The sequence below is a fragment of the Athene noctua genome, chromosome 2 (assembly GCF_965140245.1).
Source record: "Athene noctua chromosome 2, bAthNoc1.hap1.1, whole genome shotgun sequence".
NCBI classification, from domain to species: Eukaryota; Metazoa; Chordata; class Aves; order Strigiformes; family Strigidae; genus Athene; species Athene noctua.
In genome coordinates, this window is record NC_134038.1 from 64,086,212 (window position 1) to 64,098,393 (window position 12,182).

At 44.3% G+C, this 12,182-nt stretch overlaps 1 protein-coding gene across 1 annotated transcript; it reads left to right on the forward strand.

The window, feature by feature from the left end:
• Positions 1-2,190: 2,190 nt before the first annotated feature.
• On the forward strand, positions 2,191-8,181 carry TIMM21 (translocase of inner mitochondrial membrane 21). The gene is made up of 6 exons (XM_074899308.1): positions 2,191-2,655; positions 3,844-3,906; positions 4,006-4,103; positions 5,429-5,502; positions 7,497-7,602; positions 7,695-8,181. The coding sequence occupies exons 1-6, from the start codon at positions 2,370-2,372 to the stop codon at positions 7,785-7,787; spliced, it is 720 nt and encodes a 239-aa protein (XP_074755409.1). The 5' UTR covers positions 2,191-2,369; the 3' UTR covers positions 7,788-8,181.
• Positions 8,182-12,182: the final 4,001 nt, after the last annotated feature.

Sequence of the window (12,182 nt, forward strand, 5' to 3'; positions counted from 1 at the left end):
CTTCACCCCAGGAAGGAATTTCTGAAGTAAGAGAAATGTTGCCTACATGCCTTAAAAATTTCGACATCATATCTACCACTTTTCTAAGCTTCATTTCAAAAAAGAAGCAATGAATGTTTGCATCTTCCAAAACAAAAATGTTCTCGAAGTATGAAGAAACAGCAAATCAATTGCATAAACTATTCTTTAAGTAACTTGTGTGCTAAGATTTGAAATTAGTATTAACAAAATGCTTTTATACCATATTGACAAATCTTGCTCACCCAAGTTAAAAAAAAAAAAAAATATCCATGACAACTGGCTGTTACTCTCCCTCTTTAGAGACTTCTAAAGACTTCTAATAACAACTGAGATGCTCTTACTTAGAGACCCAACCAACCTCAACTGCTATTTTATTAGCTTTCAACTTGCGGGACTGTTTGGTACCAGTATTTTGACTTTCATACCCTGTAGTACTTGCAATGCAACTACTGTTTTTTTGCTGGTCAGGGAACAAACCTATTTCAACAAGTATAGAAGGTTGTAAGTAGAGACAAAACCTGTCTCCTTCTCCAAATGCCAGATAAAGATTTGGGGATAAACAGAAGTTACAGTAATGCGGTTTTTTTTCCTCCCCAGATAACAATTCCAAAATATTTTTAAAAGGTGGGTATTATCCATTCCATTTACAGGTTAAAAAAGCAGAGGGAATGAAACACAAGCTGTAGAAATGGGTTAGCAGAAGAACCTGCTTTCTCAACTTTGCTTCTAAGATTGGTGCTTTAAATTTTTGGAGGCTGAAACTGTTACTAAAAGAATTAAGCTGAACACACCTTCTACAATTAAATCTTCCCCTTTGTTACAAAAGCCTAACTTCCCTGAACACACACACATTAACCACTAAGCTAACTAGTACTTTGTAGACAGCCTACTGCTTATTACACTACCTCCTCTAAGCTGAGGCACATACCGAGGTTGAAGTCCCAGAACCCCGAGGGAGAAGGCTGTTAAACCTCGGCCTTTCCTACACCTGGCAATGTCTGTGGAGACGAGAGCACCACGGCGGCGGGGGAGCAGGGCCCAGCTGCGGCAAGTTTAGAGCTAGAAACCAGAGCCGTGAAGGGGTTTCCCAGAGGAGCGATGGGGGTTACGGGAAAACAACCAACCACCCCCCACGGAGGCGGTGAAGAGGGACGAGCCGGCAGCTGCGGGGCGGCCGAGCCCTGGTATGCTCCCCACTCACTCGACACTGCCCGGCGGCTTCGCCTCAGGCCGGGCTGAGGGAGCGTTACCTGGGCCCGGCGGTGACAGCAACGAGAGTAAAAGGCCGGGACGGCCCGACCTCGGCGGCAGCGGGGGAAGCTGCCGCACGGGCTGCCAGCGCCGCGCCGCGCCCGTACGGCCACCGCGAGGCCCTGCCGCGGCTCATCACCATGGCCAGCGCCGCCGCGTCCCGCGGCTTCGCGCCGGGCGGCGGGAAGGAGGAGGCGCCGCCACCGCCCCCCATATGAGGCCGTGGGGCGGGACGGCGCCCGGCCCGGGAGAGGGGGTGTCTGAGGCGGATGCCGCCGCCTCCGTGTCGCTCCATGGCTGCCCGAGGGAACGCCGCCTTCGCCGGCAGCGCCCAGCCTGCGCCGCAGCAGCCGTCGAGAGCAGCGCCGGGGCGGGGCGGGGCGGGGCCGGGCCGGCTGCCCCCGGGGATGAGCGTCGCCCGTTGCCGAGCCCGCGGCGGCGGGTTCCGGGGCAGGGCGGTGTGGGGCGCGCAGAAAGCGTTAATGCGCCGGGGAAGCGCAGTGACTCCCGGCAGGAGCCTCTGCCCGCACCGCCGGCAGGACCCCTGGCAGCTTCCCCCACCTCGCCCCAAGGCCACCTCCGCGCCGGGGCACCGTGTCCGGGAAAGCAGCGCACGGGCTCCGCGGGTGTTTTGGTCTCCATTCGTGGAAACGTCAATTGTGTCGCTTTTATCGCCTATGCGTGCAAGATCAAAACCCAATATATTTAAAAAACAGCTTTAAGAGAGTGACCGGGACCGCAGGCACACGGCGCCCCGGCCAGCCGCCCCAGCTCCGTGAGGGCGGGCGGCGGCGGCGCTCGGCATGGCGGCCGCTGTAGTGATCCTGTGGGAGCCGTTCCTGGCGGCGGGCGCGAGAGGGAGCCCGTTCAAACTACCGCTCCCAGGGCCCGCTGCTGCTGGCTTCCCCCCCGCCGCCGCCGAGGTTTCCGCCGGGGCGATGGCGAGAGGCAGCTGAAAGTGGATGGGGGCTCCTGACCCGAAGCACCGGCCTTAGAGCCCCCAGGGTCCCGCGGGAGGTCGGTGGCTGAGCGGCAGGAGCGTGCCCTTGCGCTGGGCCGCCGCGGCTCCGTGAGGCGCCTGGGAGCCGGGCCGCGGCATGCTGCCCGCCGGCCTCGCGCGGGCCGGGCAGCGCGTGCAGGCCTGCCTGCGGGGGGGGCTGCTGCCGCCCCACGGCTGCGCGCTGCTGGGGACGGCGGCGGGGACGGCGCCTCGGCCATGCCCGAGGTGGCGGCCCCAGCCCGCCTTGCTCCTCCGGGCCGCCCGGCAGAGCATCGGGACGCAGGCGGGGGGGCTGAGAGCTGAGAAACCTGGCGATCGTAGCAAACATGTGGCCGTGCAGGGGGGCCGGAGAGAAGAAACGCTGCTGTCGGCTGCTCGGAAAGGTAAGAGGGGCTGGAGTCACTCGTCAGTGGGGGTGCTCAGGGAGGGCGAAAATTACTGCGGCGACTGAGATCTTACAGCCCCAAAACTCAGGAATTAAAAACCTCCCACGGTTCTCAGAAAACCAGTATGCCCGTTTCTTCTCACAGTGTGGTGTTTGCAGCAGTTGATGCGCTTCGTATTGTGTTGCACAAGCAGAACAGAAATTACGTGGCTCCTTCCAAACAACTTGTTGATCTAGTGTCAAAGACGCATCAGGGATGAGATGTAGTCGTCTCTCATTTTCCTCTTCAACAGGAAAACCTATCACACACAACTTGATACGCTTAAAACCAGTTTACTTCCAGCAAAATTGTCAAAGTTTCTAGGAGTTACATTAGTTTGTTTATAAGATGGCTGCCATTTCGTTGATCTCACTTCAATGAAAAGTGGTTATGACATAATCGGCCTCAGAAATTGAGTGCTTTGAAAAAAGTTGGGGGGGAAAAAAACCCTCAACTGATTAAAAGACTGCACGAGAAATGGGTATTAAAGCTTCCTCAGTAACTTGTACTTCACTGAAAAGCACGTCACTTAAAACGATCAGTAGTCTCCAGGTGCTCAAAAAACATTTTGTAACAGAGAATCTCATATGAGTTTTTGGAGTGTGTACTGATACTTTAGATCAAAATGAATAGATAAAACCTAATCAGATAAACTGCAGTTAATTATCTCAATAAATAAAATACATGTTTTGGTCTAATATCCTTTCTTTTTATTGTTCAGTTGATTTGAGAAGTCATAAAACCAGTTATTTTTTCAGTGTGTGCAATGTATAAGCTTGTGCTTTTTTATTTTTTCTTCTCCCTTTCTCCATAAGGATTGCAATGGTTGTGGGTTTACACAGGATCTTGAAAACTGCAGCGCTGAATACCTCATTAGTTTTTTTTAAAAACAGCTCTCACACAAAAAGTGGCAATAAGAGCTGTTCTGGGTCTTAATACAGAGGTATAAACATGCTTTGTACAATATTAGAGGTGGTCTAGGGTTTCAGTTTCTTTTAGTGATGAGGCCTTATGGAAGCTGTTACTGGAATACTGGGATTTTTTCTTCTCCCAAAATGTTGAGCTGCAGGCTGATACAAGAGCATTTATATAAGAAAGTCTTACTATCCAAGATTTTAACTCCTGTGTTGTTTTTCTCTATTTCAGTGAAAGAAGCTGGAAGAGACTTTACCTATTTTATTGTGGTGCTTGCTGGAATTGGTGTTACAGGTTATTTTTAAAAATTATAATCTTTATTGGACGAAGCTTTTCATTAATTCCATCTGATTTGATTAGTTTTCATTCCATTTGTTGTTGTTTCTGTTACAGGTGGTTTGTTCTATGTGATTTTTAAAGAGCTATTCTCTTCTTCTAGTCCAAGTAAGATCTATGGAGATGCCTTGGAGAAATGCAGATCTCACCCCGAGGTTGGTTTTTGAACCTTAGTCATAAGTTTATGTTTCTCAGTAGTTCCTGTCTATCCTTTGAGTCAAAAATTTGCACAAGAAATCTCACATGCAGAGCTGTAGGAAGATCCACATGGTGCTTAGCAGACAAACACCAGCAGATCTGCCTGTGCTTTTAGCTGGCCGGAGGTGGGTCAGCTCCAGGTTGGAGCCTACATTAGCACAAGTTCATGCAGGCACTGAGCCCGAGTGAACGAGCCTGCTAAAAGCCAAAGTTCAGTGAGTGTACCACAGCACAACTGATGCAGATATAGTGTCTGCCCGTTCAGAGCATGTGTTTGTGTCCCCATACAGAAAGACATACCTGAGTGCCTACTAAATGTAGTACTTCAGGAGTTCTACAGGTCATGGAGGTAACTGGTCCCACTTAAGTTTTGCAGATCTAGCCTGCTGCGTTTCCTCAGCACAGTTATTCTGTTGTCACCACTAGAGTTCTGTCATTCTGCAAAGCACTGCATAAGTATCCAGGAATTTAAATTCTTCGCTTGAAACACAGCTAGCATTCCTGTGGCTAACAGGAAAAGAGACAGAGAACAGTCATGTGATCACACAATCACATAAGGTAGCTAGATTTAAACAAAACAATCAATCTAAAACTAGATTCTGAAAACCACTACTTTAGGAAAGAAATGCATGGAAGAGCTTTCAAACAAGGCTGCCATAGATACCACTGAGGATAACCTAGAAATTGAGAAGTTGTCACTAGAATAAAAATGAAGACTTGCTTTGAAACAGGTTTGCAGAATTAAAACTTTTCTCCAGTACTTATACAATAAAAATCACCCTCCCTTTCTAACCACCTTTAAGTTTAAAACTAGGTTAGTTTGGTCTGGCTTTATACATCTGGGGGGGGGGGGGGGGGGGGGGAAAGTCAATTTCTTAAAACAGTAGTGGTTTTTAGGTAATGTGAAGGGGAGTGTATTTGCATTTTAAACTGAAACACTCTCTTGGAGGAGACGAACAAATATTTCATGCTTTTTATACAAAATGTCATTAAAGTGTAAAATACAGAGCAAGAAGGGAGATTAAAATGTCATAATCTCAGAGAACAGTACAAATGGAAGTTATTAGTAGGAGTTATTTTAGACATTTAATATGTGACTGTAAAGAAAAGCACTGAAATACAGAAGAATTTTCCTTACACTTTCATAAGTTCTTGAGACATCAGACTCACAAGGGGCATTCTGCTGGAAGAAAATGCATTCACAGCAGGGGTGTCATCTGATACTGGAATATCTGTTTGAATGTGATACTTTCTGATAACTCAAACCTCTTTTCTCTTGTAGATAATTGGTGTTTTTGGTGAATCTATTAAAGGTTATGGGGAGGCAACAAGAAGAGGAAGACGACAGCTTGTCAGGTGCCCTTTAGTGTTTGCTCCATACAAGACACTAGTTTTTGTACAGCGAAGACATTTGGGTCACATCATAGCAAGTTAGGTCTAGATTAATGAACTGTATGTGACGTACCCTGTCACTTTTGAGTACAAATGAAAGCATTTTTTTTGCAGTACCTCTTGTGTGGCACATACTACTAAATACAGTGCATATACACTATAAAATGCCAATTCTGAGTGCCTCAAAAGAAGCAGTGGTCAGCATGGTAAACATAGAGCTCGTCTCCAAAAGTTAGGGTGAGTCTGAAGAGAGTAGTACAGAGGCCTAGGCATGCATCTGGGGAGCAGGGATCTGACTGAAGTTTACAGTCTGAAACCCTCAAATAGAGAAAAATTGTTCTTTGAAATATTGTTGAGAGATTATCTTCTTTTGAAGCAGTAGTTTTTATCAGACCAGAAGGAGCAGGAGGTACTAACTTTCAGACTTTAAGGAATCCACATTGCTCTGTTTAAAGCTAGGCTGTGTCTGACTGTACAGGTTGTAGTCACTGCAGTGACTATATTGTCCTGAGCTGATAAGCAGTATTGACTGCCCATTTGTTATATTGCTTTTTGGTACTTGATGCCACATCTATACTGTGTATGTAACAGAACATCTCTCACCTAAACCTTTTCATGAGTGTGCTTATTATTCTCCTTTTGAGGGAAGGAACAGAACTAATTCTTACAAAACTTAAATCCTCCCTGCACTGTAACCCAGTAGGGGCTTTCTCTTTATTGGGTTCTTTGACATGAATTTAGTCAAGAAGGTTTCATACATGATGGGATGCATAAACCCAGATACACAACTTGAGCCATGAAATTGAGAATTTCCAGAGGAATGTGATTTTTACTGGTGGAAGTTTATTCAGCAGACTCTGAAAAAGTGTTTAAAGTGGAGCTGCTAAATGAAAAGGATATGCATAAACATTTTAAGCATCTGTCTGTAAAACAAACTATAAATAAGTAAATGTACTATCAACATGCCTAGTATTTAATTTTCATCATTTTGAAAGTCTAGTATTTTAAATAAACTTTTGAGCTGAAGACTTTGTAACATTGTAGAGTGTGTCTGCAGTTTAAGGATGACCTTAAATGTCTCAAAAACCTGGAGATATTTTTTTTGTGGATGAGCACATTGAATGTGAATTTACTGCACTAAGGCTCTTCATTCATCTTTTCTCTGTAACCCATCATGTCACCTAAAACTGTATTTATTGGAAATTTAATTCACAGTGTGTATCTGGGCATGACTGATGGAAATAAGAGTTTGCAGCAGTTAGTAATTTCAGTAGGAAACATAAACTGGCACCAGAACTCTAGTTTGGCCATTCGTTTCTGGAAGTGATTGCCTTGAAGGTGACATGACCTTTCTGTAATACTTGAGCGTAACCTAATTCCAATCTGAATATCGGCATTTAGGTTGGAGATCTGATCAGTGCCAAAGTTACACAACTTCAGTAGAACAAAAGTATTGCTAAAACAAGTAAAGCATATAGTAAACTTTGGTTTGATGTGATTTAAGCAACCTGATAATTAAGCTGACAAAACATCCTTTTTGTGTTTTTGGTAACTAGTTTAAGTGCCTAAAAAAAAACGTGGCAGTCTGTGTGATGTGAGTGTTCTGTTCTAGATATCAGGCTCTGAATCTGGGGATTCTTTAGAATAAATGCAAGGAAATTCCAGAATCTTCAGCCTTGGATTGCTGTTGAGTTTTGAGGGAAGGACTGGGGTGAGGACGTTTAAGCAATTCATATGTTAATCCTTAACTGCTGATTAGTTCTTTTAACTCCACTGGAATTTAGAAACTCACAGTAAAGCTTGGGAAGAGTGGTAGCACAAGGGTTGCATTGGAATACACCTTCTCCCAAAATAGTTGAGCAGCTCCTTTAAAAAAGTTTAAATTTGAAGTTTAACTCAAATATAATATGTATTCTTGCTGGGTGGTTTGGGTTTTTGTTTCATTTTGCTGTTTTTAGTCACATTGAATACATAAAGGATGGACTGAAACATATGCGTTTGAAGTTCTATATTGAGGGCTCTGAACCAGGGAAACGGGGAACAGTCCATGTGGAAGTCAAAGAGGTATGTACAATTGCTTGATAGAGCTGACAAGCTTAATCTTGATTTTAAACTACCAAAGAGAAATAAACAGCTTGAAATTGTTTTCCTTACAGAATCCTGAGAGAGGAAAATTTGAGTTCCGCTACATATTCGTGGATGTTGACACGTATCCTAGAAGAACAATTGTCATAGAAGACAACAGATAGCCAGTGATTAATTAAAGTTGCTGCCTCATCTCACTGAGTACTGGATGATATTGGTGTAGCAAGTCTGCACAGGAACTGTTTGGTGTTCTCGATTGTATCTTGCAGCTTTTTTGGTAGTGTTGCAGAAAGTAGCCTTTCAGGGCCTCGATTAAGATCTTTCATAATGACAGATACAAGATTTAAAGTGAAGCCATTGAAATGTAGAGCCATCATTTATGGCAAATACTTTTGACATAGGAAAGTAATGGCTCATAATAAACAGCTTAATGCTGGATAATACTTCTGCACACCCAAAAACTGAGTCTTCCAAGATTTTAGGTTTGGATGGGGAGTTCTTTGTCTTCCTTTGCCTGGATTTCCCACTAGCACTGCAATAAACAAAGTGGTATTTTAAGTGTAGACAAACTCACTGTTTTCATTCTAGATGCCTTCATAGATCATAGCATTATAGAATGGTTTGGGTTGGAAGGGACCTTAAAGATCATCTAGTTCCACCCCTCCTGCCATGGTCAGGGACACCTTCCACTAGACCAGGTTGATCAAAGCCCCGTCCAACCTGGCCTTGAACACTGCCAGGGAGGGGGCAGCCACAACCTCTGGGCAACCTCCCAGTGCTCACCACCCTCACCGTGAAGAGCTTCTTCCTTATATCTAATCTAAATCTACCCTCTTGCAGTTTAAAGCAGTTGCCCTATAACTACATGCCGTTGAAAAAAGTCCGTCTCCAGCTTTCCTGTAGGCCCCCTTTAGGTACCAAAAGGACACTGTAAGGTGTCCCCAGAGCCTTCTCTTCTCCAGGCTGAACAACCCTAACTCTCTCATCCTGTCCTCATAAGGAAGGTGCTTCAGCCCTCTGATCATCTTCATGGCCCTCTTCTGGATCTGCTTGACCACGTTCCTGTCCTTCTTATACTGGAGGCCCCAGGGCTGGACACAGTACTACAGGTGGGACCTCACAAGAGTGGAGTAGAGGGGAAGAATCCCCTTCCTCTACCTGGTGGCCACACTTCTCTTGATGGAGCCCAGGATACCACTGGCTTTCTGGACTGTGAGCACACCTTGCTGACTCACAGTCAGTTTTCCATCTACTAATACCCCCAAGTCCTTCTCTGCAGGGCTGCTCTCAATTCACTCATTGCCAAACCTGTGTTTGTGCTCGAGATTTCCTTAACCCACGTGCATGACCTTGCCCTTGGCCTTGTTGAACTTCATGAGGTTTCTACAGGCCCACCTCTCCAGCCTGTCCAGGTCCCTCTGGATGGCACATCCCTTCCCTCCAGTGTGTCGACTGTACCACACAGCTTGGTGTCATCGGTGAACTTGCTGAGGGTGCACTCAATCCCACTCTCTGTGTCGCCCACAAAGATGTTAACCAGCACTGGCCCCAGTACTGATCTCTGAGGAACACCACTCATCACTGCTCTCTACTTGGACATCAAGACGTCCAAGTCTCAACTCCACAACTCTTTGAGTGTGATGATCCAGTCAATTCCTTATCCACTGACTGGTCTATTCTTCATGTCTCTCCAATTTAGAGACAAGCATGTTGCATGGGACAGTCTCAAATAATTTGCACAAGTCTGTGTAGATGACGTCAGTTCTTCCCTCATCCACCAGCTCTGTAATCACATCATAGAAGGCCACCAGATTTGTCAGGCACCATTTGCCCTTAGTGAAGCCATGTTGGCTGTCACCAATCACCTCCTTATTTCTCATGTGCCCTAGCATAGTTTCCAGGAGTATCCTCTCCATCATCTCACCAGGCACAGAAGGGAGACTAACTGGCCTATAGTTCTACAGTTTTTTTCCCCTTTTTAAAGATTATGTTATCCCTTTTCATAAGTGAGATGCCTTCTGCATCTTGGATGGTGGCTGGAGCACTTGCCAGTGAAGACTGAGGCAAAAAAGTCATTGAGGACCTCAGCCTTCTCCATAGCCTGTGTAGCCAGGTCTTCCGTTCCCTTCTGGAGAGGGCCCACATTTCCCCTAGTCTTCCTTTTATCAGCAGTACACCTATAGAAGCTTTTTTTGTTGCCCTTGCTGTCCCTGGCCAGATTTACTTTTGTCAGGGCTTTAGCTTTGCTAACCTGATCCCTGGCTGCTCAGACAGTTTCTCTGTATTCCTCCCAGGCTACCTGTCCTTGCTTCGACCCTCTATAGGCTTCCTTTTTGTGTTTGCATTTGTCCCAGAGCTCCTTGTTCAACCATGCAGGCCTGGCATTTTTGCCTGACTTCCTCTTTGTCAGGATGCATCAATCCTGAGCTTGGAGGAGGTGATCCTTGAATATTAACCGGCTTTCTTAGGCTCCTGTTGCCTCCTAAATCTGGGAATCAAATTCATGTAGATTTACACAAACTCAAAAGCTGAGTTCATGACCAAATTTCCCACCTGAGTTTCTTCCTTAGTGCAACATGGCAGTAAGCATAACCCTGTGTATTAATAATCAGACTCAGTCATGCTGATCTGTCAAGCAGCACCAACCAAAACATTTCAAGCTTTAGTTTCTTACAACAACACTTACACTGAAAACAACACTTTCTTAAACACCAACTAATGAATTTTACTGCAGTTACCTATTGTGTGTATTGAGTTTTTTAGTTCACTAGTGAATTATCCCTGCATGAAGCATACACTGATGTTCAGTTATCAGCCCTTAAATCTTAACCCTTAAGCCTGTGTTAAACAGCAAGGCATTCTGGAATTTCTGCACTATATACAATACAATTGACTTGTCCTGTGCAAGCCAAAAGGATTTTTACAAAATTTCGAACATCAGTTGAGATTGATTTCATATCCATTAGTTTCATCAGAGTTGTAAATGTGTCTGCTTTCTTTCATCCCACAATGTATGCTGGTCAAGACTAACAAGCTCACAATTTTACACATAGTCAAAAGTGATGGAAGTCCATGTCAGGGGCTCCCTGCTGTCAATGGCTCCCTATGGTAAGTATGAGAAATTGTTGTGGTACTTGATATCATCACCATGAAGTAACTTTGATAAACTTTTATTTTTACCTACAGTTACTGACATCATTCAAGTCCATCTGGAAATAATGGAAGCAGTTGACTCCCATTGTTGTTCATGTTATTTTCTTGAAAGCAGTAGAGTCAATAACACCTTTTGTCTTACAACTCTTCCCAATTCTTAGCATTACACTTGCCAAAACTTTTGTTTCAGAATAAATTTTCAAACCAACCTAATCGATTTATAACCCAGTAAAAAAAAAAAAAAAATAATAATCTGAGGCCTTTATTGTTCCATTGCAACCTGCTGCAGTAATGACAGCATTACATACTATGTTTACCTGCCACCCCTTATGTCCAGTTGCTATAAGCATGAGTTATACTATGGTGGTTACTGAAAACCATCTCTGCAAAGGTTTTGTCGTGAATGCGAGGTGGAGAACTGTCAGAACACATCAGAAATACTATAAAATATATAATGTAAGATTACTAGCCTGAAGCCCATACTATACTTTGGTAAAAAAGTAATCGTTCTTCACCTTTTACAAAGCAAGACTATATAAAAACACACAGTTTAAACTAGAAAATGTAATACTATTTTTGCCCACCCTTTATGAGTTTCTACCATATCAAGCTGTGTGAAAGCCATTGTAAACCCCCACTGCAAACTGACAAGCTAGGTTTTTTCCTGTAACTCTGCATCCCAGCTTTGCTTTCTCATTAATCCAGCTGTGACTTGTTTTCAGTGGGCTTTACTGTGGGAGAAAGCAAGATATAAAAACTATTATTTTATAGTAAATGGTATAGGTACAGCAAAGAGTCCAGCTGTTAGATTCACTTTTGTCTTATTTTAGAGCCTTGTTTGCACTGAAGAAAGAAACTGTCAGGACTAGAAACTTTCTGGGAAGGAAAAGTTGATGACCTCACATGATGATTTTGCAATGGTACAGGTACATGAAACTATTATCAGGCTTGTGGTGAAACAGCAAGAACTGGCCATTGGTGTTAATGTGTATGTTTGGCTTCAGCTTGAGAAGACAGACCAAGAATTTGATTATTTGCAACCAGATTTATTTATAGGTTTTTTCAGTAGTAAGGACTTTCTAACATGCACAGAAATATAATATCCTTCAAGGACTGTGTGAAAGAACTGGCTATTTGAAAATCAGATCCCTGGTTGTTTGGTCCCTTTGAGATATCAGAACAGAAGCTTTTAAAGTTGTCTGTAAAGCTGTCAGTACCATAGTTGTTGCACTAAGTGCCCTTGTCATACTTTGGCCTTTGTGTCAGTCCTCACTATCGTGCTCCCTAGCTGGAAATAAATGCCACAATTACAGGCATCAGGAGTCAACATAATGATTCTCTCTGGCCCTTTGGCAACCAGTCCAGACCCATCTGAGAAAAATGGAGACAGACCAAAACTGGCAACA

What these genes read in the sequence shown, in the direction of transcription:
- TIMM21 (XM_074899308.1), top strand. Translation starts at nt 2,370, where the DNA reads ATGCTGCCCGCCGGCCTCGCGCGGGCCGGGCAGCGCGTGCAGGCCTGC. An exon ending in GGAAGACGACAGCTTGTCAG is followed by an intron (nt 5,503 to 7,496) that starts GTGCCCTTTAGT and finishes TGCTGTTTTTAG; the next exon opens with TCACATTGAATACATAAAGG. An exon ending in TCCATGTGGAAGTCAAAGAG is followed by an intron (nt 7,603 to 7,694) that starts GTATGTACAATT and finishes TTTTCCTTACAG; the next exon opens with AATCCTGAGAGAGGAAAATT.